At 39.2% G+C, this 25359-nt stretch overlaps 1 protein-coding gene across 11 annotated transcripts in view; it reads left to right on the top strand.

The window, feature by feature from the left end:
- Octbeta2R (Octopamine beta2 receptor) overlaps nucleotides 1-25359 on the top strand; it is a 132844-nt gene that overhangs the window by 99098 nt on the left and 8387 nt on the right. For 8 of the 11 annotated variants that reach the window (XM_066725046.1, XM_066725048.1, XM_066725051.1 and 5 more), the window contains one exon: nucleotides 23605-25124. In XM_066725046.1, coding sequence (XP_066581143.1) covers nucleotides 23725-25124 — 1400 coding nt within the window. In that variant the 5' untranslated portion in view covers nucleotides 23605-23724. Of the gene's footprint in view, nucleotides 1-9163; nucleotides 9183-23604; nucleotides 25232-25359 lie in introns of those variants that run through there. The other 3 variants (XM_066725053.1, XM_066725050.1, XR_010822422.1) reach the window with 3 other exon arrangements.

Genomic DNA, 25359 nt, shown 5'->3' with positions numbered 1-25359 from the left:
ATAATACGATCGTCATAGGTCGTTTGGGTTTGAAGAATTTTTAAACGATCAATTATTGTGGTTAAGCTTTAATTTTCTGATTGGGGTAGTAGATTAAAGTTTTTAAATCACGATATTTCGATTATTTTAATATTTTGTTAGTATATGAAACAGCTGAGTTTTTTTAGTTTATGGAAATTTTCGTTGATCAAGATAAATACTGTACGTAAATGTTTGTTTATAATTTTTATACAAGTTAGAACAATATCTGAAGTCGAAGAAGCACCGCATAAGTTTATACATATATGTATATATGTTTTTTATAGGCTTGTATATTAAAAAATATTAAAGACAAGCTTGAAAAAAATTGTTAAATGTTTTATTTTATTAATTATTATCGATCGAAATAAATATATTTATATCAAGAGTCATCTATTAGTAATTTTATAAACATTATATTAAATATTAAATTTACCCTTTAAACAAGTGGCTGAAATTGATATATGTGAGAAATTCACCTCAATCTACCGATTACAGAAGCAAAATCAGAAAAAACAATAATTGTTCGTTTTAAATTTGCTCAATTATAAGAAATAAGGAAATTATAACTTCTACTCAGCTAGAAAGGAAAAGTAGATATTCTTGCACAGTGTAATTATTTTACTTTCTCCGTTCTTGGCCAACTATTCCTCGCTCGACTCGTTTAACCTTTTCGCGTGATTTTCTCATCCAACGCGAAGGTTGTATTTTCATTTTTCACGCGTATTCCCTCTTTCTCTTATTTACCTCTCGCACACACTTTTATATTAATACCCATCACGGTTTAATTGCTTAATATTTTCTCCTTGTTTGTGCAAAAAAAAATCTCTATTTATCACCATCAATCTTAATAAGGAAGGCGAATTTCCCACAAAACGCAAATTTATACTTACATCTGTATAATTCCTCGTAAACACATTCACACTTGACGAAAAACACAATGTATAATATAACTTGAAAAATTATCAATTCACGTACACCACACCGGAAAAGAAAAATAAAACAATTATATTTTTGAAGAGAAAACGAGGTTAATCTTGCAATGAAGCAATCTTGGGAAATTGGATAGAGGTAAATTTTCAGTGATTATGCGTACACTGTTGGTTAGCGAGGATAATTAGCTGGCAGCAGGAAAAGCTTACACACGGGCCTCTCGAACGAGGTAGAAATTAATTAGGCGCTGTTAAGTGTAAATAATCCTCGAGACGAGACACTCGTGTCCCATTATGAGCGAACGGTGCAATGTGCTACGCGAGGCCACGTGTTCAGCATAGTTCGACGTTAGCTGTCCGCAGAAACGATCCCTCGACGGATATTCAACGTGGAGGCTGCTGCGTCTCTTGCACGTTGCTTCCTTCGGGAATCTAGAATTACCCGTGAGAAAATGCAAACCACTCCTCCACCATAGATCATTTTACCTTCCACTTTTCTACCCCAGTGCCTTCCTCCTATTATGCAAATTTTTATCAATTTTACTTATATTTAAATTACACCAATCTCATTTCCATCTCTCCATGTGTTTTCTTTTCCTCTCGCTTTTATTGTGTCTTTCTCTCTCTCTCTCTATAAATATATATATATATATATATATATGTGTGTATAACAAATCGATGATACAACTGCTTCTCGTCAATTCTTGTATCCATATACATGCACCTACCCTTGGCGTCGCCATTTCACGCGTAAATAATTGCCAATGATCAAAATGATTAACTCACACACGTTTCTTCGGATCATACACACATACACACACTCCGAATCGATAACGCTTTATAACTTCTCGCCCGATGAATTTTTCTTCGAAAAATAATTCATCGCGTTACGCAACTATGATAATAAAGCAGTTATTTTTTTAGCACGTAATTAAGATAAGTTACCTCGCTCTTATACCGTAATTGAATTAATTTCGCGCCAGAGGAGATCAGGCTCAAAGTAAATTCTAATTTAAACGAGAAATGAATAAAGTAAGTAGAATCGATGAAGAGAACTGGGATACATATTACCAGATCTCTTTTACGCTCTTTTCAGAGCCTCGCCTTTTCTCGCACAGCTTTTCCTCGTCCCTATATATATATATATATATATATATATATATATATATATATATAGCGATCAGAATTTAAGTTGGGAAACGTCTGGATTATAAACGATATTCTTTCGTTGTAAATTAGAGCAGTGGTAGGGGGGAGGAAAAAAATTGAACGCGGTTGGTTCAACGTCGACTGCGTCGTTTGAAAAATATTGGTCCAACGCGAAGGGGGAGAGGGTCTGTTGATAAAGGAAGGATTTATTTGCGAACTTGGCCTCGTGGAAGAAAAAATGTAGCAAGTTTCCAGACGATAGTTTTATCCTATTTATAGCTAATGTATCGTAAAAGAATGCCACGTTTTCCTCCTAGTATTCTCAGAGTCGCATTAAAGTTTAATAAAAGAAGAAGATCCGACGGTGGAAATTGTCGGAATTTCAGTAATTTTATAATTGCATAATCGACGTGTGACCATATTGCTCAAGAGCCTCTCAATTTCCAAGAATCAACACTCGTAAATCCCTCTCTATAATCATCCTTCCAAAGCGTTGCAAACGACTCTTTTCAGCAACCGCTATATAGCCTCGTTATCCTGATCATCTTTAATTGCATTTTTGCTTTCAACGCCGAAGAGCTTCGTGTCGAATCGCTCGAGAGAAAATCTATTTTTTTTTTCCTCGAGAACATAACGTTGCAGTACTATGCGTTTCCTTGTTGCAAACGTTTTTACGCGATGCTTGCTGATAACGTAGGAATGAGGAGACAACGCGAGTGTATCAATAAACATCGTGGTTGTAATCAAAGATTTGGGTTATTTTTCAAGGACGACACCAGACTCGATTTGCAAATTATTTTAATTAAAATTCAAGAGCTTTCTTCGCGTAGGTAAAAATTGTTATGGACTCGTTATCTTGATAATTTTTAATTGCATTTTGTTTACAACGTCGAAGCTTCGTTGGATCGCTCGAGAGATTTTTTTTTTTTTTTTGGAGAACAAAACGGTGCAGCAATGCGTGTTTCCTTGTTGCGATCTTTTCTGCGTGTTGCTCACTGATAACGCGAGAATAAGAATGACCATTGTCGTTATATCCGAAGATTCGAGTTATTTCTACAAAAACTACATACGTTGACTTTCGATTTATTCAATTTTTACGAGTTTTCTTTGTACAGGTAAAAATTAATATAATCTCGTTATCCCAATCATCCTTAATTACATTTTTGTTTACAACGTTGCAACACTACACTCTTCATTATTGCAAATCGTTTCTGGTGCGTATTGCTCACTGATAACGCGAGAATAACAATGACCACCTTCGTTATATCCAAAGATTAATATTTTCTATACAAGAACTACACACGTCGACTTTCGATTAATTTAATTTTTACGAACTTTCCTCGTACAGGTAAAAATTAGTAGTCTCATCATTCCAATCATCTTTATTTACATTTTTATTTACATCTTTATAATTATACATTTTTGTTTACAACGTTGCAACACTACACTCTTCATTATTGCAAATCGCTTCTGATGCGTGCTGCTCACTGATAACGCAAGAATAAGAAGCCATCGCGAGTATATCAATAACCGTCGTCGTCGGGACGATATCGAAAGGTCCAAAAGTTATTTCTACAAGGACGACACCTGTCGACTTTCGATTTAACCTTTCCAAGCTTTCTTCGTACAAGTACAAATTGACAAATTTGTTGGAATCGCAGCTGCAGCAACGGCAAAGTACTGATAACATTTTTGCAGTTGAGCGAGTAATCTTACGACCTATAAAAACTTTATTGCTTTCTCATGGAATCGCTTCCTATTGGCTCTTTTTTCCCGTTGGATCTGCTACTGGGATTCCAGGGAAAGACGTTAAGTCGAGAAAATTCAGCCTTTTTACTTTGCTTATCGATCAGCTATATTATTTCTCACGCGTCCAATGCTCCTACTCTATATATATATGTCTCGTGAAAAACAGCAACATATTCATTCAATTTGCTAAAATATTCCCAGCCGAACGAAATCAGTTCAATCCCAATTTCACTAATGCTTTTTTCCTACTATATATATATATATATATATATATATATATATATACCAACTGGCACAAACAGGCTCGTTCCTATATACGATATATCCTTTATAAAACGTGATAAAATGCGTAAAAAACGGCATCGGGTTAAAGCTGCATGGAAAATTTCAGAGATATTTTTCCATTTCAGCAGCTTTTAACGTATAAAAATGTATTATTCCCCTCCTCGTGTTGGTCAAACTTTTGTGTTGGCCGAAAGAACGAGATTAGGGAGTTTCTCCCTTGGTTTTACATTCATCTGTACACACATATATATATATATATATATATATATATTTGGAAACGTTGGTCGCATGAAGGGACACTAATGAGCATTCGAAAGCATGACGTACGCTTTTGTTTTCGCAAAATTTCATTATCTCCCCCGTAAATTTATGATCCACCGGCTGAAAAGAGTGATTCTCCGATTTGGAACGCGCCAGCTGATCATCATCGTCTCTTTATTATCGCGTCTCTGTCGCACTTTATTCAGCAGAGACCGTCGCGTACTGCCGACCAATAAACGAACAGAGTCGGCAAAAAAGGTATAGTCGAAACAATGGCACTTGCGCGTTTTCCTATCAGAGCTTCAACCTTTTTTTCCTCTTTTCCCCTTATCACCACTCTTCCAGCGGTATATATTTCGAGCGTTGATCGCTCACCGCGGGAAAACGTTATAAACGTCGAAATAACGTGTAACGGAGGATTTATCGTTTCATCGGGAAAGGGCTAGCGAGAATCGAGGCTCGTTCAGCACTTCTGTCAATTATTTTAATGATTCGCGCGTATATTTGGCAATCTCGTTGATTCGGCCGACGGGCAAAATATTTCCCGGGCGAGTATGCCGTGCGAAGTCGTCGGCTAAGTGATATTGACCGGTGTGCGGAGGGGTGGGGGTGCTCGCAGCGAATCAAAGGTCAACGCGTTAAATATTTAACTCTCGGCCCCCGCGATGCTCCTCTTGGGGAATTCTCGCACTGGCGTTTCTCGTTGGTTCCACACGCTGGAAAGCACGGGCCTCCATCGACCAGTCTTCGACGGCTGACTCGACCCGATCTCTACCACTTCCGGAAAAAGAATTTTTTATCTACTTCGCTCGGGGGTTGATGAAAATTTCGAGAAACGATTAAATTCGGCGTAACTTATTATTTTTGCCTCACTCTCGAGTGATCCGGGATCGAACGATGGAAAATTTCCTCATTTTCTCGTTCGATCGTTCGTATATATTATTTTGTACACGCGTATTTATCCTTCGAAGCGAAGGGGCGAGGGATCGACGAGTCGCTGACGAGCCGCCGCGTGGTGTATCAATATAGGCTCTTCGCGTGGTCTCTTCGATCACGTTCCTCGCTCTTGCCTCAGGGTGCAAGGCCCAAAGATCGGGACCCGCGTTAAGCTCGCGCTCGGGACAATTTAACGTGTCGCTATAAAGTGTTCCGAGAGTTATTATCATTATTATTACGCGTATGCAAGGATGGAGAAACGCTATAGTTACGAAACTACGCTCGCTCAATTTCGTAACACTCGTGTTGATGGATTGATCCCTCGTTTGTTTTCACGAACATTTTGCTTTGTTTCGAGCATCAACGAGATTGAGTGCTTTGTAAACACGAGATGCAAGAAATTAGCTATGATTGAATTATAATGCAAACATTGTTCAATGGAGATTTATCGTACGTTTATGCCTTCGGTTATACGCGAAATTCGATTATTCGTCAATGCTCGATCTTGATAAGCGGTATTATTTCAAACAACCATCTTCCCCGTGGCCTCTTGCATAACGGAACGCGTTATTCAATTGCAACGTGTCTCAAGGTTCCTCGGTTTCCATCTCATCTTTGTGCGAATATCTGCGGACACGCTTCGTTGCTACCACACGACTCTTTCTTACAAGTATCGTTACACTTGGTTTCTACACGATCTACACAAATTTATATCTCATCTCGTTCCCCACTCTCGCTCCTTTTCAAATGTATATACTCTCGAACGAGGCTTCTGGTTCTTTGAGAAATAAATTTAAAGTTGGTCTCGTTACTGTACTATTTTTTTTAGATAAAATTAAATATTCCGAGGGAGAGTAAAACTGTGCATTTTTTTAAATTGTAAATATTCCAGTTTGAATATATTTAATTTGATTATATCTCGTCTCGACGTTTCCCGCTAAAACTCTCTTTGATATGCTTCCGAACACATTTTTTTATTCTTTGATAAATAAACTTAAAACTTGGTCTCGTTGCATCAATGTTTTTTCATTGGAATTAAAGAAATTAGAAGAGAATAAAAAGTCGAATTTTGGGATAATTGCAGAAATATTCGATATACACTTTTGGTTTATTTAAAAATATATAATAGTTTAAAAAGAAAAACTCAACGATGAAGGCATGGAAAGAAAGGTTCGAAAGAAATTGATGGCGAAAGAGTCGAAAATGCAAAAGCTTTCAAATCGTTCTTGAATATTCCGACTGCGCAATTGTTAAGAAAATTTACATTGGATAGAATAGCTTGATTTTCAGCGTATTAAAAGAGCTTTCCCGCAGCTTTCGTTAAATGTATCGATCGAAATCTGGCAAAACCGCACTGCAGCATTACTCGACGAGAGGTATAGCATTTCGATTTTTCAATCTCGTTCCTTTTCAATTATATCGCAAATCGCGAGGCGTGACGTGCATGAAAAAGCTTCTATTAATTAGTATCGTATGAACTATTTTCTTTTTTTTTGTTTAAATAAAAATCCTAAAAAAACTTTGACATTGATTGAAGAATCCGCATTGATCAGTATCGAAACGGTTCGATCGAAATAATGAGCCAAGAATGCACTAGCAGCATCATACATATATATATATATATATTTACATTCCAGAAGAATTTAGACCGTTAGCAGCAGTCGCGTGAAAATTATGCAGTTTTCTAATGAAAATGTTGGAAAAACAGGTTGAACCAATTGTGCATTATAAAGCGTACTCTCCGTGCCAAGTTGGAGAAAGCTTTTTGGATAATCGAGAGAATCAACATTGAAGATTAAACATTGCAGTGGTTGCAACGAGCTGTCCCTAATTCGTTATTCTGGAGCAACGTCACGCTAATCCACCACTGACAAACTTAGTTACCAACTGCGATAAAAGCCTACGGGCCTTGACGTGGTGTGCATACAACAGCTGCTTGCGTATATTTCAGTCGAATTTACGGAACAATTCGCTCCAAAGGCAAATTCACCGATTTTTCTCAATCTTACACTTTCTGCTTCAAAAAAAAAAATATATATATATATATATATATATATACAGAGGAGAGGGAGAGCGAAGTAAAGCAAGTCACGTGCTTCGTTACCTCTTCCCATTGGCCAATCTTGGGTCGAAACTGGCCGTGATACGTCGAGCCAAAGTTTCCCTCAAACACCACCAATACACTCACCGTTGAACTCTCAATTAACGCGATAAATTCTCGTTAAGCTTCCGGCCTGTCCACCATACATCCACATTAAGTTTATTCATCAAATTATTCTTACGTCAAACAGCGATATTCGCACCTACCATGCACACCCTTGCTCCACTTTCAATCGTACATTTTTCAAATGTCAGTTTCCCGCCTCGCGTATATATATATATATGTGTTACGAATAATGGAATACACATTTCCCATTTAACGAAGATTAATACACTGCATGGTATATATATATATATACACGTATATACACGGAAAACAAAACTCGGTAATTCCACCATGAAACTCAATAATAGAGCAAGAGTATAGAAAATACGTGAAACACACGAGTCAATCACCGAAGCTCCACTAATTATTTTAATCAAACGTTATGTATAATTACCGAATAATCCTGGTCATCGTAGCTGAAGAAGACGATTAAAAAGCGATAACGCGCCATAATTATAGCTTCATAATCCGCCGGTCGCGCTAGAAATTCACGGAAGCGACGCTGTAAAGTGCAAAAAGCATCCGTCGTTTTTCCGCCGCACACTTTCAGCCGCAGTTTTTTCCAGAGGAATTTTTTTCTCCAAAGTCGTCGTCGCGGCCATAATCGAGGCTAAATATTAATTAAGTTAGCGGAGTTGGGAGGAAAAACGCTCGGCGTTCGTCTGGCGTTTGTTGCGCCACGTATAGCGTATTTAGGTATGTGTGCGTCTGGCTACGCTGTGTGTGTGTGTGTGGGGGGGGGGGGGATGAATTGAGAATCGAAAATCGAACTGGATGGATGTCTAGTTGCGCGAGCCGCATTTTTAGAAGCGTTCCGACTTTATCGAGATAAATGGACCATCCTTGGATTCGAATTAATAATACTTTCTTTACGACGTCTGAGCTCGACGGAAAACGCGAATGTATAATATATATATATACGTTGCACGAGTACACTCGTCTTGGCGAGATATACGACTGTACAGCTTTGGCAAGCAACGCCGTCCTCGAGCACGATCGAGGCCGGTTTCGCGATTCTGCCCCGGGTCCCAAGGCTCCTCGGATCTTCCACGATTTTACGACGTCGCGCGAAAACGCTTTTGCGACAGCTTTCGCGGGACAATGAGAGATTCGCGAGGACGATAGCGCGATAAACTGTTATTTCGGGAATAAACTCGTCCGGATTATTACTTCGCGGCGAGGGACGATGGAGAGTCTTTTGATAAAATCGCTCGGTTCGTTGCGATCGCGCTGGAACTTGGTAGTGGGATTAAATTGATGAAGGGGGGGGGGGGGTGCAAAGTTGGAGAACGTTTCGCGTGACGAAGGGGGGGGGGTGAAGGTGTGAAACGTTTTCTAGAGTCGATAAGAGGGTGGGTCGAGAATTAGCATAATAGAGTTTTGGGGGGGGGGGGGGGGGTTCAGTGTATGCAAAGCGAGACTCTATCTGTCGGAAAATAGTGGTACAGGCTGACAGAAAAGTACAGGTGCATGTGCGTGCGATCGAGTTGCGCTCTATGTGGGACACGGGCGACCTTGAACCGTGACAATGAACCAAGAGGAAGCCTAGAAGGTGAAACGTGCTCTGGCTCGCTCGAGTCAGCTGCTGTAACAAACTATTGTCAACTATCCTCGACTATCGTCAATCTTCTCATCATTGGCGCGCGGTAAGCATTTTCGTTAAGTGTCCCGGTTAATTGGACACCGACACTCGGGCCTCTGGTTCTGGGACGAACCGCTTCTACCAACCGGAAACCGCTCTTGCCGGTCCTTCCTGTTCCTCGTGAACCAAGTTTCGGTGACGAAGAGGTTACTCCGATCGAAACCTCCTACATATGTATACAAATTAATAAAAAAATAATATACTCTTCTTTGAGAAAGAACACCCCCCCCCTAATAAATCTGAAAAAAATTAGAAACAATAAAAGCTTGAAATTTCCTCTCTAAATTACAAATGTGACACTATAAAGCTAAACAAAATTGATAATATCACAACGAAGCGGTTAAAATTTGCGGAAAGCGAGGGAAACTGCGAGGGAAGGAAATAATTGAAGAAGCGATGATATCGCGCAAGTATATTTATATAGTTAACAAAGAACATCCTCTCGGAGTGCGATTGGTGCAGTTCAATTTAGGCGTGACTGCATACCGCGGTTACGTGGGAATTGGCAGTGCAGCGCCGAGGCATCGTGCAGCTAACAATTAAATTAACCCCAACGCCGGCATCAGCGATTACGCGCTGACGAGTAGAAAATCGAGGACGCGTTCGTGTCCACGCACAGCTGATGACCCAGATCGCCCTAACCTCGACCAATCGCCTCGCTTCTTTCTCACCCGAATTAACACCCGCAAAAAACTCCGCTTCTTTCTTATTCTCCCTCGCACACACACACGCGCGCGCAGATCGCACCTGCTCGCTCGGCCAAAAACAATTAAAAGTATACCGCACTTCCGGTTTTAATTCCAACCAGCTTTATTCCACGCGAAGCTGTCTAAATTAGTGCAATCGCGTTGAGCAAATTGTTACAGAACGCACGTGTGTGTGTTTGTGTGTGCAGTGATCGTTGTTTAATTAATATTTACCGTAGACCAAGCTGCTCGATCCGCTTTCGTGACGAAACGACCGTGACAGATTAGAATGCGAGAAAAAGCTGATAGAGCTCGTACAAATATGCACCGTGTGCCAACGATAACTCACGCTCGCTATATTTATTATCCTCTATTTCTTACGAATTCGTTTCAAGGTCTCGCATTCGTTGTGCTGCGAGATAAGAAGCATATATATATATATATATATAACACTCGGGTGAGAGCAGGGATCGAAGGACCACTACTGGTGCCTTCGATCGAGAATTTCATTTTACATCTATATCTATATCTATATATATATGTGTGTGTGTGTACCCTGTGCACCGTCATTCGCACACAAGGTTCCAATTGGAAAATCCCTGAAAATTGAGGTGTATCACTGCGACGCTCTCTAATAAATATTTCAGCACTTTTTCGATCCTCCAGGGTCCCATCAATCGAGACCCGCGAAACCTCGTCTCTCTCCTCATTTTTCTTCCTCTCTGCAGACGCACGCGTGTCTTCGACTTCTCTCCCCCCCCCCCCCCCCTCCCCTAACCCACCCCGAAGTTCCTTTTCATTATTAGGAATCGACGACGGTTTCCCAGCGAATTAAATAAGAATTCATTTTTGCCACTTTTTCAAAGGCTTTCTTTAAAGTTTAGCACAAAGCCGAGTCACGGTAGGTCGAGTGCAAAAAGAGCTTTTATAAAGTGCATCTGAACCGTATTATACGCGTGTACTCGGCTATTAATCAATTTAAACCGGAAAGTGTAACAAGAATGTGAATAAGCGAGTTGGGAAGGGATGGGGGGGGGGGGGAGGGTATAAAATATACGAGTCTGTGTTCCGTTAGATTTCTTAGAGCATTTTAACAATGCTGCTGTGTGTTAAAGTGCGAATGTGTGTTTTTTGTTGCTCGAGCTCTATACGTATACGAGGCAAAATAACGCGAGCCAGCTCAAGTTTATTAAGCAGGAGCTATTGTTTCCACGTGTTTTACAAGAACCCGATAAGAAACTCTTTTTATCAGCTGCAATGTTTTAGCGCAAGCACATTTTACACGGGAATTTTATTGTAATATCTCGTGTACTACATATGCAGGTATAACATACGCCGTTTGAAATCTCAGTTTTCGTTAAGCTCGCAGCAAGATTTAAATTGTAAGAAGATCCTTTTCCATCATTATGCATGCTAAGCTTTTGTAGCACGGATCAAATGCTGCTATATATCTATATATATATATACTACAAGGAAACTTATTAAAGGATAATGTACACGTTCGTTAAAACTACGGTCTCTCGAATAATAATTTACTGCTCGAGTAATGAGCTTTTATCACGAATGACCGTTTTCAGTCCCTCTCTTAATCAAAATCCAAAATGCTATACCGCTTTATTACTCCTTCGTGCAAACGAGGCGAAGGAAAAATCAAAAATCATTTCGTATAGCAATATAATAATAATAATAGTAATAATTTTGTAACGAAAGGATGATGAAATAAGGAGTTTTTGACTAGTCTGAATAACGAGGAGAGTTGAAGCTCGTATCGAATGAAAGGTAATTAGGAAAGTTAAAGCAGCTTTGTGCTGACAGGAAGTGGATATCTGTGTTACGCTGTTCGAGAGAGAGAGAGGGAGAGAGCAAAGTACACGCGTCTGAGAATGGAGAACGTTTTATAACGTTTAAGGTTTAACGGGTATCTTGGGGAAGGAACGAAGGGGGATGATAGGGGTTGTCGGATGAAAAAAGGGGTTTGTCGGGAAAGATAAAAAGGAGGGATAGGGAGGTAAAGGTGGTGGTGACCGGCAACGTTGCTTCTTCGTCGACCCCAAAACTTTGCCTCTCTTCAGGCAATACTGCGAGAGCATGCTTGACCTTGGCAGAACAATCGCGATTTGACACGTGAAAGAAATATTTCCCTGCGGGCTCGACGCCTCGATACCAACTTCTTTCCTGTATATATGTGTGTGTACTGTACATACACACTCGCGTTTCGTTTCTCGTCTTCCAGACTGCGTTCCCCACTATGCTAAGAGGAGATAAATGGGAGATTTCTCATTGGTCCTCCTCGCTTAATCGTCTGGTTAAATCTGTGCCATTTTTCTTATGGAAAACTCCACTGTCAACAATGTCAGATTACACGTTTCTGTGTGTGCGTATTTGTATATTTAGAAAAAGCTAGATTTTTATATCCCAGACAAAATCCCTTTACACACTTTTTCCTACTTTTCTTAAATTACCAAAACAACTGCATGGAACCTCATGCATATATTAAAAATCCCACAATTTCACTCTCCGTAGGAATGATACATTGTAACGCGGAGTACTAATTACGCACACTCATATAGACACTTGTAATATTTAAACAAATTAGAATCAGGCCGAGAAACGTGTTAAATTTGCCATAATTTCCTTCCTGCTTTTGCGACCAGCGTGTTTTCACGTTGGTCGCAGCTGAAACCACCGGGATCCGAATAATAATTCGAGTGGACGGGCCTCTAGAGAGATTTCCAACTTTTTTCTATTTATATTTCTTTATGACGTACAAAAGTAACGGAGTTATATATATATATATATATATATATATGAATTCCCATAACAATTTTTCGTTCGTTCCAAAGTATTCACGAGGCTCGTTATCCGGGAAACCACGTGGATAGCAAAGGGAAAATCGTGTATTTGCTCGTTCGATATTCGAGCTTTACTTTTAGCGAGGGAAAATTTGCAGGTTTAGCCGCGTATTATATTTAAATCAATGTTTAAAATTCTCGTTTGCCCATTTGAATTTATCTTTGCGCACTCTCTCCATCCCGTGAGTGTACCACTCCCGTCCCGCGGTCGTTCGTTATCAACCGAGAAGGAGTTGGATGGGCGAGGGCTGTGATCCATCCAAGTTATTGGAACGAAAATGATGTATTCGAGAGCGTGTTTGCCAATACGTACCTAGAATATGGAACGGGCTCTGTTGTTGCTCATCTAAATTCAAACTGACTCTGTGTACAATAAGATTCTCCAAATTCGGATCTATCCGAACCTCCTCCACCCTCGATATTCTAATTCTTTACGCTTATATACGTTTCAAATTTCGATGACTGCTAAATATTCAATCTTCGTATTAATAACGATGCGTCCTGTGCCTCGAATCTCAATGCTGAGGCAGATGCTACGGATTTAACGTACTGTTATTTGTGCAAGACACGTGCGCACCAATTGATGTGCCGCGAACGATACTTATAACACGAATTCTGATACGTTTACTTTGGTGTTTTTTTTTTAAACTGATATGCCAATATTGTTCGGTCGATCACTTCGATTCCCAGAGATTTAAATGAAATAGGGGAAGATAGAAATTTGTGATCCTATTTTTCGTCGATGCAAAGCTTATCCTTTCGATCGAATACTTCTCGCCCGGATTATCTTATATTTTTCAGCTTTTCTAAGGAGGCAATAAAATGTTCGATGAATTTTATAGGATTTTGTGCGAATTACTATATATAGGGTTTTCTGAAATATTTTTGTAAAAATTTATGCGTTTAGTTTAATTTTATTTGGAGTTAAATTGTGCATTATGCAATCGGTAAAATACCGAGTCATTCTTGCCAATAACTCGTGGAGACTCTGTTGTCCGATATGCGTAAGCGAGTCTAGGGAATTGTGCAATAAACGTGAGTCAAACCGGTCTCGAAAGAATTTTTCGTACATGGATGATTAGAGGCAAGGTTTATTCTCAAGCACTTTTCTTAAAAACTGAAAATCTTTTCTCTATTAAATAGAACAAGTGTAAGGATAGAAAATATTGATGATTGCTGCTCGAAAATAATTCAGGACCTTTCGAAAATGCATTTTAACAAGGAAAATAACACTGAAGTTGGGAATTCTTGGACCATTCTCATCCATCAATAGCTAGGTCTTGTAATATAATGATCAGTGGACTGAATACGTTATAATAACAATGGATACATTAGTTTTCGGTAGAGTCATTCTTTATTATAACGAGAAACGCCCACGAGAGAATCCACGTCTGCCAAGACATTATGACATTTTGAATTACGAGAATGATTTGTTGCACCGAGCTCGAAACTTGCAAGTACGTACCTTACAAAGCAACTATATCCATGCATCAATATCTTGCCAAGAGTTTGAAACATTGTGCATTCTTGCAGGAGATTCGTTAATGCAGTTTTTTTGCAATTATTTGCAATAAAAATTTGCAGCCACGTTCCTTATTTATTCTCTAATATTTTTTATCCTAGACAGAAATCGATTAAAAATCATCAAAGTAGGAATTTCTCGAGGAGAAAACGTTGTTTCTATCGTATATATTATGCATGTATTGTGTACATTGACTATAAATTGTTTGTAATCGTGCAAAAAGCTGATAAAATTCATTCAACAGGTTTTTCTATTTCGCGTCTTTGCGTACACTTTACAGAGTGACACATGAGGTAAGTAATTAATGATTTGTTGTACCAAGTTTGAAATGTGCGAGTCTACGTACTTTGCAATGCCACTAAATATATTCATGCATCAATATTTTGCCAAGAACCTGAGACATTGTTTTAGGAGATTCGTTAATGCAGTTTTCTTTTTTGGAATCATTTACAATAAAAATTTGCAGCCACACGTTCCTAATTATTCTATAATATTTTTCATCTTGTAGAAAAATCAATTAAAAATCAACGCGGTTGGAATTTCTCGATGAGAGAACCTTTCTATTGCATATTAAATATGCGGGTGCCCCACGAGCAATGGCCATGCCAATACCATCGGATAGGGGACAAAAATCTAAGTAAAAAAGTCTTAAAAACTTTTTTGCTAGCACCTTTAGTTAAAAAGTTATTTACAATTAAAGATTACCGATAACAGATAGCGTTTCTTAAAGAAATAGATTGTTTTGGTCGCATTATAAGGCCAAAAATGCCAAGATTCTGTGAATTAAAATGCTAAGAAAAACACAAAGCCAAACATCCACTGCAGCCTATTGAAGTGGTTAAAGGCCGATCGGCAGTTTCGAGTGCGAGCGCCATAAAAACAATCAAAACATAAACACTTTCGAGAAAAGCTATAAGCTAAGATTGAAACTTTTGCAACTTTCGTTTAACAAATTAATTATTTATATTTTTAAGTTGTGTATATTTTTACTATGAAAATGAGTCCAAACGTGACATAATTACGACTACTTTTAGCGATACTATTAATTAATTAACTCTACAATTAACGTAATTGTGTTATGTTTGGACTCGTTTTTATTATAAAAATACACACAATTTAAAAATATAAATAATTAATTTGTTAAACGAAAGTTGCAAAAGTTTCAATCTTAGCTTATAGCTTCTCTCGAAAGTGTTTATGTTTTGATTGTTTTTATGGCGCTCGCACTCGAAACTGCCGATCGGCCTTCGACCACTTCAATAGGCTCAAGTAGATGTTTGGCTTTGTGTTTTTCTTAGTATTTTAATTCACAGAATCTTAGCATTTTTGGCATTATAACACGACCAAAACAATCTTCCTCTTTAAGAAAGGCTACTTTAATCGATAGTCTTTAATTGCAAATAACTTTTTAACTAAGGGTGCTAGCAAAAAAGTTCTTACAACTTTTTTATTTAGATTTTTGTCCCCTATCCAATGGTATTGTCATGGCCATCATTCGTGGGACACCACAGGCTGTATACATATTGCTTGTACACAGTCTATACATTGTTTATAATCGTGCAAAAGCAGATAAAATTCATTCAACAGGTTCTTCCGTTTCGCGTCTTTGCGTAAACTTTATACAAGCGACGCTCGAGTCGAGTAATTAATGTCTAGTTTAATGGGAATTAACACGAGGGAGTATAGGCGAGTTGCCTGTGATTGATGATCCATCCGAATTTGGAACTTGGGACCTAAATCGAACCTCAATTTGCGGCTTCGATCCGCGGCTTAAGTCCTAATCAAGTTTTCCCGATTAATTTCAGGCCGCGCAAGTCACGTACGTGCAGTGACCTAGTAATTACGGGGAGCGATTTCCTTGCAGCGTGGCATCATCTATCCTAGCAAATATTGATAAGTGGACGAGAGTCGAGTAATTCAGGCCCATCAAAACTCAAGATCCCTTTCAAAAATAACAATTGAATCGCGCGTCGAGCCTTTATCCCCTTACACGCGTATATACACACATATATATATATACCGTATGAGTCACTAGAAAATATCTCCCTTCCCTCTCGAACGAGTTTTATAAATTTACCATTATATTTCGTTTGACGCGAAAATATATATATATATATATATATATATATATAGAACAATCATACGTTACCATGCACACGGTGAATAGGATATCGCGCGCATTCACGACGAGAAAGAAAATATTTCACGTTTCGCTATTGAAAAATTTGCGTTGTTGCAGTCTCCCTTTATTTTTCGTCCGGACCAATCAATTTCGTTGAAATTCGGTTTGACCGTTCGGAATATTAATATATTTTTTCTGGCCAAAGTAAGGAATATTAAAAACGTTGAAAGTTTGGTCAAAATTACTGCAGTTTGTGCGCGATGCTCCTGATTGTTCCGGCGATTCAATTGCGTTTGATGTCTTTTTTATCTATATATATATATATATAGAAAGTGGGGAGAGAGCTAATAATTAGCGAGAAGGAAAACGCGAGAGTGTGGAACGACAGTTGGCGCACAACCAACGTAAAGTTGGTCTTTTCATTCCAACTACCGAGTTATCATTCCCGTACTGATAAGGTACTCCATAGTTGTGCTGCACCCGATGTATACCGGTTCACTCAAGTTATTATTACTGCACTTGGCAAAATCGCCTGCAGAAACTATCGCGTACCGAGTACTTATCGCTTCGTTAAAACAAACTGCTAACGGTAAAACGTGCCTCGAAATAATAATGGCGAGCTCTACACACTATATCGTCCCAAATTCCTTTCCTATCGAGATCGACCTTTGGTAGTATATATATATATATTAGGGTGGTCGTTAAAAAAAAATTGACGGATCCCCAAAAACCACTAGTATTTAATGGGAAACTACAGTGGTTGAAACCTGTGGCCTGATAAATGATGAAAACACGTGCCTCAATGCGATCAAATACAATTTTCGAAGAATTTTACAGTTTTCCGCTGATAACTCATTAAATATTCGATTCTATGAAAAGAAGCATATAACCTTTTCTCTGCAGAATTAAATTCTACATAATAAAGATTCTATACATTTTTCTTCTAGAATGCATACTAATCGAGATATTGCTGAAAAATCGATCCTCTTTTTCGTTTATACACATTATATATTGACATATGCTCATATGAGTAGTTATTCTTATTTCGCTGTAGTTACACATTTTATTTCTCTTAATTTAATAAAATATGTTAATTGTACGGTAAACTAAAAATAATTATTCATATAAACATATCAATATAATGTGTATAAACGAACAAGAGGATCGATTTTTCAAGAATATCTCGATTAGTATGCATTCTAGAAGAAAAATGTATAGAACCTTTATTATGTAGAATTTAATTCTGCAGAGAAAAGGTTATATGCATCTTTTCATAGAATCGAATATTTAATGAGTTATCTGCGAAAAACTGTAAAATTCTTCGAAAATTATATTTGATCGCATTGAGGCACGTGTTTCCATCATTTGTCAGGCCACAGGTTTCAATCACTGTAGTTTCTCATCAAATACTAGTGTTTTTTAAGGATCCGCCAAAAAATTTTTTTTTAATGACCACCCTAATATATATATATATATATAAACTCTTTATTTCATCTTGCCGAAATTCTGCGAAGCTGACTCATTAATAACGTCTGTGTGTATTGGAAAAACTCACTTTTCAACCGATTCTCTCCTTATCAGACTTTTATACTCGATAAAAGATATTTCTGCGTTTACGTCATTTAACTTTGTTTAAAACGTAAGAAAATATTCTTCGCAGAATTCATTCTGGAAAATGTTATTTTTTTTTTTTATGGAAACCTCCATAGGTTCGCCGTGAAATAACTGGATTGTGCTCTTGGATGAAACTATGTTATTAGGGAAAAATGATGCTTTTCGAAGGAAGACAGGAAAATGAATGTCGTATTAAGTTGGTGTCTCGGTGGAACAAACGAGATTTTGTGAAAGGTTGTAGTTAAAAAAAATGAAGGTTGATCCTTGGAGGGTTACTCCAAAGAAACAGGTGCCCGCGTGAATGGAGTTTCGCGAGTTTCGGGATTAAAGGATTCGGCGCGTGCGCAGTTTAGCAACTTTTGGGAAGCAGCAACTTTTCGAATTTATTGCATCGCTTGAAATCCAGATTATGCAAATGACAGGGTAGTTTCTCAAGCAGCGAGAATCTGCATATCCGCGGCTTATACACGCGCTACTCTGATCGCTGATATTTCTCCTGCCAGTTTTGCGTCAACCGACTTTATAATATCACAATGACGCAACGGATTTTCGATACAAACTTCTATCGATATCGCAAGATTTACGCTGCGCGCCCGAGAAAAACCTCTTCCTCGAAAAGCACGTACGTAAAACGTTTCGTTTACACACACACACACACACACACACATTCGTGATATTTGCCCGACACGCGCGTAAGTGTGTCGATATTTCAATTTTTAAATTGGCCGACTTCGAGCCGATGTTCAACACACTTCTCACCTGTAACGCGTCAAACTTTCCACTTATACTTGTATCGAGATACGCGATAATTTTGTTTTTGTTTTTCCTAGTAACATGTTGAAAAACACGCGCTTATCTTGTTTATATAGGCAACATTAATGTGTGCTATCTACATAGTTGCTCTCCCAAAATTAACCGTGCGTGACGCAGAAATTAATTTTTTTTTGAAATAAATATTTCAGCAATTGTTTTGTTTTCTTTGACGAAGAATTTATTGCAATAATATTTTAAGCTTAGTGGCAATAAATGTGTGTTTGTTAAAGAAGACAAAAGAGTCGTTGAAATGTTTATTTTCAGAGATTTATTAACCTTTGTTGTATTCTTTTCGTGCATATCCACGAATGTAAGGAAGCGATAATGTGCGTAATTGTATATGTGAAAAAAAATTCACTTAAAATTCTGCAATATAGCTGTACAAGCATTGCAAAGTTTTGAAACAAAATTCTACAAATGTGCAAGTTGTAGCGCTGGAACGCGATGTAAAACACGAGCAGTGCTGGTATTAATCAAACTTATAAACATTTTTTCTTAAAACATACTTTTAAAATTAGTGGAAAATGTAGTTCCAAAACTATTCATCCGATCATAATGAAATTTTGATCTTGGCTTTGTAACATTACTGTGTGTCTTCTCTACCTAAATATTTTCCTTTGATGAAATTATGAAAGAAACTTTAATTTCAAGACTCAAAATAATGTAAGAACCAAAGCTAAAATAATTAGTTTTTTCTATTATTTGTTTACAAAAATTATAATTAAACATTAATAAAAAATATAGAACGAGTGTTTCCTCGGGAAAAACGTAGGAAATCATACATTTCGAAGCTTTCCCAATATATCTCCTCCCTTAATTTTTAAAAACCTCTGCTTTTTACTTCAAAGCACAGTATCACATATTAATCACTGCCGAGAAGAAAGTTAATTAACCGAGTATCATGAATTATCGTTCGATCACGAAACGGAGCGAGTTTTTCGCATCACAGAATGTACTATATATAGTACATACATTTTTGATGGGCTACGAGAGTAGAGTTTTACGCCGGATACAGCCGCAAGACTACATTTAATCTAAAATCGCCCTACTCCATAGCCAGAAAACGTTTTAAAACTTGCGAACCAAAGTTCTCCACCACTCGAGCCAATAAAATTAGTCGGAACTTTTAGCCGCGATACTGATAAACTTTTGTATCTCGAGCATCACAGATTTATATATATATATATATATATATATATATATATATACAATACAGATTTTTAATCCAAGAAATAATATTATTGAGCGACTGATTCTTCAAGAATATTTTCACTCGATAAATTGTTATTCACTGTGAAAAATGAATAAGTTGCAAAATTACGGGTATATAAGCAAAAATATAAGCCAACGATGCCGAAGGACGATTTTACGCTGGAGATTCGTTGTGTTGCACCGCAAAGGTACTTGCATTATGACCGCGTGCCATGCGTGGATGATGGGAAAGTAGAAAATCATGTAGTTCGGGGAAACGATGCAAAAGTTCATGAATTATGGACATTGCCGCAAAAGAGATTTCGATTCTCATCGGACCCATACCTTTGAAAAGTCCAGCAGTTCAAATATTCTCGAGAGCCTTTGCTACAGAGTTATACGAGTGCATTGCAGCAACAGTTATCAATGGTGATATTAAATTAAACGTATTACGAGAGAGTCTGCCGAGTGAATTCTAATATTTCCCAAACCTTTTTTATTGTTAACTCGCGAAGCAAATATAATAACCATATGTATGGATACACTTTGTATTTTTTAAAATTTATTTCAACAGAAAACAGAATTTTATGATGAAATATACATTGAGTGCGATGTACGGGGTGGGATATTGAGGATTATGGATAAGAAGTTGTCGAGAATTAAAAATTGCAAGATTTTGATGAACAATTTTTATTGATTAAACTTTGTAAAATGCTCCTCGGATGAAGCCTCGAATTAATGGACGTAGATTCTTCAGAATTTATTCGGTAAAGGCGAGGTTTGAGAAGTATAATAATTTTTTCTTTAATTATTCTAATTATACTATTTTATACGTTCGTAGTCTTTGGATAACCGGCCACCCGGTACATTTCTTTCAATGATACTTTATAAGTACCTTCGCGTATAAGCATTGGACATTACTGCATAAACAATTGAAAATGGGAGCACTGTACCACCGTTTCCTGTTAAAAATGGAAAAATCAATAGAAAAATATTCTGCTCGTGGAAGAAGATGACTCACGGGAATATTCGTGGTTCTGGGAAGCGATACACAGAGAATTTTGCATTTTATTGATGCTCCATAAATTGTTATTCCATCCTGCGAGAAGAATTTCTATCCTAAAATATTATAAAAATTCAGGGAAAAAATTCATCATTAACGAAACAAGCGATTCAGTCGTACTCGAGTGAAACATTGAAGAATGAGAAAAAGTAGGGGTGGGGGAGATAAAATTTGAAAAAATTCATCTTATCCTTGCTGCTACGTTGGTTAAAAACAAACAATGAGACCAGTTTTTATCGGTCTCACAACGACTGATAAGGATAAATAAATAAATGGTTTGTTTTTTTGGAGAACTCTGTAGACACGCCTGAGAAGGTACAGGATAAGGAGGAGGGGGGGGGGGATGAATATATATTAGTCAAGATAGGACTATTAATGTTGCTCGACGCGAAACGATCGGCATGGATTTATGCGCTGCGTTGGCGCCCAATTAGCGCCGATACAAAAGCCCGAGACTGGAAAATGCGAGAAATTCTCATTACTCGGTGGACAGAATGAGAGTGGGGAATGGTACTCGAGCTCGACTGTTCGTCATTGATCTTGCGGATTCCGCGAGGTCTACCCTTGGCCGGCCTTCGCGTTGGGAATTCTACTTCTGCGCGTCTCCCCCCACCCCCTCCTTCCCTCGCCACCTCTCCCACAATCCCCCTTTCGAAGTCACTCTCACGAGAACCAACACGACCGACGACGAACAATTGCGTACGATTTGCATATTTTTGCATCCTGACGTGACACGTTTTCTCCTCTGGCTCGAGGTCGTCCAACACAGCGTTTAAAGCTGTATACTGTACTCGTATAATCATCAACGAAATTCACCGACGTTTTTCCTTCTTCCTTTGCGAAATAAGTTTGCAACTACCCGAGCTCCAGGATCAATCACAATAAACTCCTTTATGATAGATTTTACAGTGTTTTTATTAGAGGATTACGAGAGCCTTTTTTTATTCCTTTACCGTTCCCTTAAACGATCCTCTATTTGTTTTCACGCACCAATCAAAATAAATGTTTCATCGCGGAGAGGCAAGAGCGTAATAAATATATTTTTAATTATAATTCGCGTGGCAGCTCTCGAGGAGCGCTTTTCAGTTGGATCAATTTTGCTAAATCTGAATAATTTAATGCTTCACCGGGAATTTTATTCGGAATAACGCGACGATAAGTTTTTATTAACTTTCTAGTTTTGTGCCTGGTCCCCTCTTGGCACTTGCGTATATATACAGGAATTAATAAGTTCTAATTAAAGGAATCTTATTGCGGGGAACTTTGCTACAAGTTTACTTGCTTTTTTCTTAAGACCAGCGCTTCTCCATTCTTCCGATGGCATCGCAACAGAAATAGGAAATTAGGATTTTATTTTTCAGGGGCAAATTTTAAACGTGCCCAATCGATTTATGCCAGCGAGGCTTTTTCTATGCATCTACGAAGCTTGTTAGGGAAGTTTGAAAGTGTTTAAACTACAAATTGTGAGGTGCGGGCGCTTATTTATAATCTTTGCAAGGCAGAGGAGAGAAAAGGTTATGGGTTACATGTACACTGCTGTGTACTATTCGTATAAAGAGTATTTTGTTTCGTATGGAATTTTATCATTTCGATTAGCTAGAAAATTTGTAGCTTTGGAAAGAATAACGAAATGACAGTTCTCCACTGGGGTAACTACTCTTTGTGGGTAATTCGAAAGAGAAAAGTAAAGTGCATGAGAGAAAGGTAAATTAGAGTTTTGACGTTTCAAAGAAACTTGAGTATGGCTTTACGATATAATACCTCGTCAGATAGAAAGACGAAATTGGATTTTATGGCAACGGTAACAAATGATGATTGAAATAGGATTAAAAGCGTTCGCGAACGTTATATTTCTTCGTTCCATCTTAGGAGTCGAGTTTTTCCAATGGCTCAAGAAATTGAAAAGATGGACAAAGATTTAAGATAAAACCGGAACAGAGAAGTTCAAAGAAAATAAGGCTCAACGATGAAGCTCTTCCTTCGGAGACACTGCTTCCTTACAGTTACCATTACACGCGAATTGTAATATAGTTTCGTTATATAACTCTTGCTATAAAATGTATACGTAAACTCGTGTAGTAAATATAAATAAAAAATCACGCGTGCTTATACCACACGATATGTATTATAGTATAAACTGAAACTTAGGACATAGTATTTTCTACATATACAAAGGAATAAAATCAATTTCTGTAGCAAAGACCGAACGACGAATAATTAATTTTCATTACATGTCAGTCGTTGGAACAAAATTGTCCAATTAGTTTACACGGTTTCCATTTTGTCGTAAATCTAAAGGGTTCAAGTGGCGTGGGTTAATGGAGTTTTTATCTTGACCAACAAAATTCCTTTATCGCGCGAAGCGATAGGTTTGCTCGTCGAGCGAGTGGAACCTATACACACACACACATATATATATAGAGAGAGAGAGAGAGACGCAATAAATGGGCTCGTAAATAAGCCGAAGAGAGTGTGTCAGTTAAAAGGGGGGGGGGGGGTGGTAGTTAGCTAGCAGCTATATAGTGGACGCAGCGAAATAAGAAAAGATTTGCCATGTTTTCAGATGAGCATCGGAGCCGAGGGATCATCCGGAGCGAAGAGTAGAAGAGAGAAAGAACGGGGAGGAGGACGATGAAGGTCAGCCTGGTGCTGGGGCTAGGCGGCTCCTCGGTGACTTAGGAGGATGCCGCCAGGAATGACGAGGACGAGGACAACGAGGACAAAGACGGCGGTGACGGCGGCGGTGGCGGTGGTCACGGCGATCGCTACAGCAGCCACGGTTTCTGCTACGTCCACGATTGCGGCTGACCCGAGCGAGATCTTCTCCCCCCTGGGAGTTCACGGCTACCCCAGTAGCAACGCGAACGTTAACAACCAGAACAACAGCGGCAACGGCAGCCTAGCCAACCCGAAGAACCTCTCGCTGCAGCAACAGCAGCAGCATCATCATTACTACCCTCATCATCAGCAGGAGGACTGGCCGGACGTGCCGCTGGCCGTCCTCAAGGGCTGCATCCTGGGCTCCATCATCATAACGGCCGTGTTCGGCAACCTCCTGGTCATGGTGTCCGTGATGCGCCACCGGAAACTCCGCATCATCACCAACTACTTCGTCGTTTCGCTCGCCCTGGCCGACATGCTGGTCGCGATGTTCGCGATGACCTTCAACGCGAGCGTCCAGGTAACCGGCAAGTGGCTCTTCGGCTACTTCATGTGCGACGTGTGGAACTCTTTGGACGTTTACTTCAGTACCAGCTCGATACTTCATCTGATGTGCATATCGGTGGACAGGTACTACGCCATTGTGAAGCCCCTGAAATATCCCATCAACATGACGAAGAAGGTCGTCATGTACATGCTGCTGGCCTGCTGGCTCTCGCCGGCCATCATCTCTTTCGTGCCGATCTTCAACGGTTGGTACACCACCGAGGAGAACAATCTGCATAGGCACAGGCATCCCGAGCAGTGCGCCTTCAAGGTCAACAAGATCTACGCCATGCTCTCGTCCAGCATATCCTTCTGGATACCGTGCACCATTATGTCCCTGACGTATCTGTCGATCTTCAAGGAGGCCAACAGGCAGGAGAAGCAGATGCACAGCAGGATGGGCAATGCCATGTTGCTCAGTCACAGGCCCAGCAAGGATATGAACAACCTGAACAACATCAATGGCGAACTGAACAGTGCGGGCTCCTCCAAGACGCTGACCTTGAACGAGATCAGCACGGACCACCTGCACACGCCGACCAAGGACAAGAACATGATGAAGATGAAGAGGGAGCACAAGGCTGCGAGGACCCTCGGTATCATTATGGGTACCTTCATCCTCTGCTGGCTGCCGTTCTTCCTCTGGTACGTCATCACGACCCTCTGCGAGGAGTCCTGTCCCTGCCCGGACATCGTCATCGCCATCCTCTTCTGGATCGGCTACACCAATTCTGCCCTCAATCCGTTGATCTACGCGTACTTCAATCGCGATTTCCGGGAAGCTTTCAAGAACACCCTCCAGTGCGCCTTCTGCTCGCTCTGCAGGCGCGAGCCATCCGACCTGGAGGCCCTCGACTTTCGTCGGCCGTCGTTAAGGTGCGATTTGCCCTGACACGCCGATAACCTTATTTAGCTGCGCTGTTTTATTTCCTAGTTTCGTACAGCCGCCAATTGCAAGAAGGAGTGCAGTGAGATGATTTAGAGTAAGAGCCAAACTTTTCTTTCGAGCCTTTTCATCCCCCCTCCCCTCCCCCGTCCGTCCCTTCCTCTTCTTCTTCTTCTGCTTTTTCTCTTCTTTTGTACTAAACCATTTCTTTTAACTGCCTTTCTA

The sequence above is a fragment of the Prorops nasuta genome, unplaced genomic scaffold, assembly GCF_024137725.1.
Source record: "Prorops nasuta isolate Cenicafe-Biocafe unplaced genomic scaffold, Cenicafe_Pnas_1.2 PNAS00004, whole genome shotgun sequence".
Lineage (NCBI taxonomy): Eukaryota > Metazoa > Arthropoda > Insecta > Hymenoptera > Bethylidae > Prorops > Prorops nasuta.
Note: the sequence above shows the minus strand (reverse complement) of the source record. Positions and strands in the feature narration are given on the sequence as shown.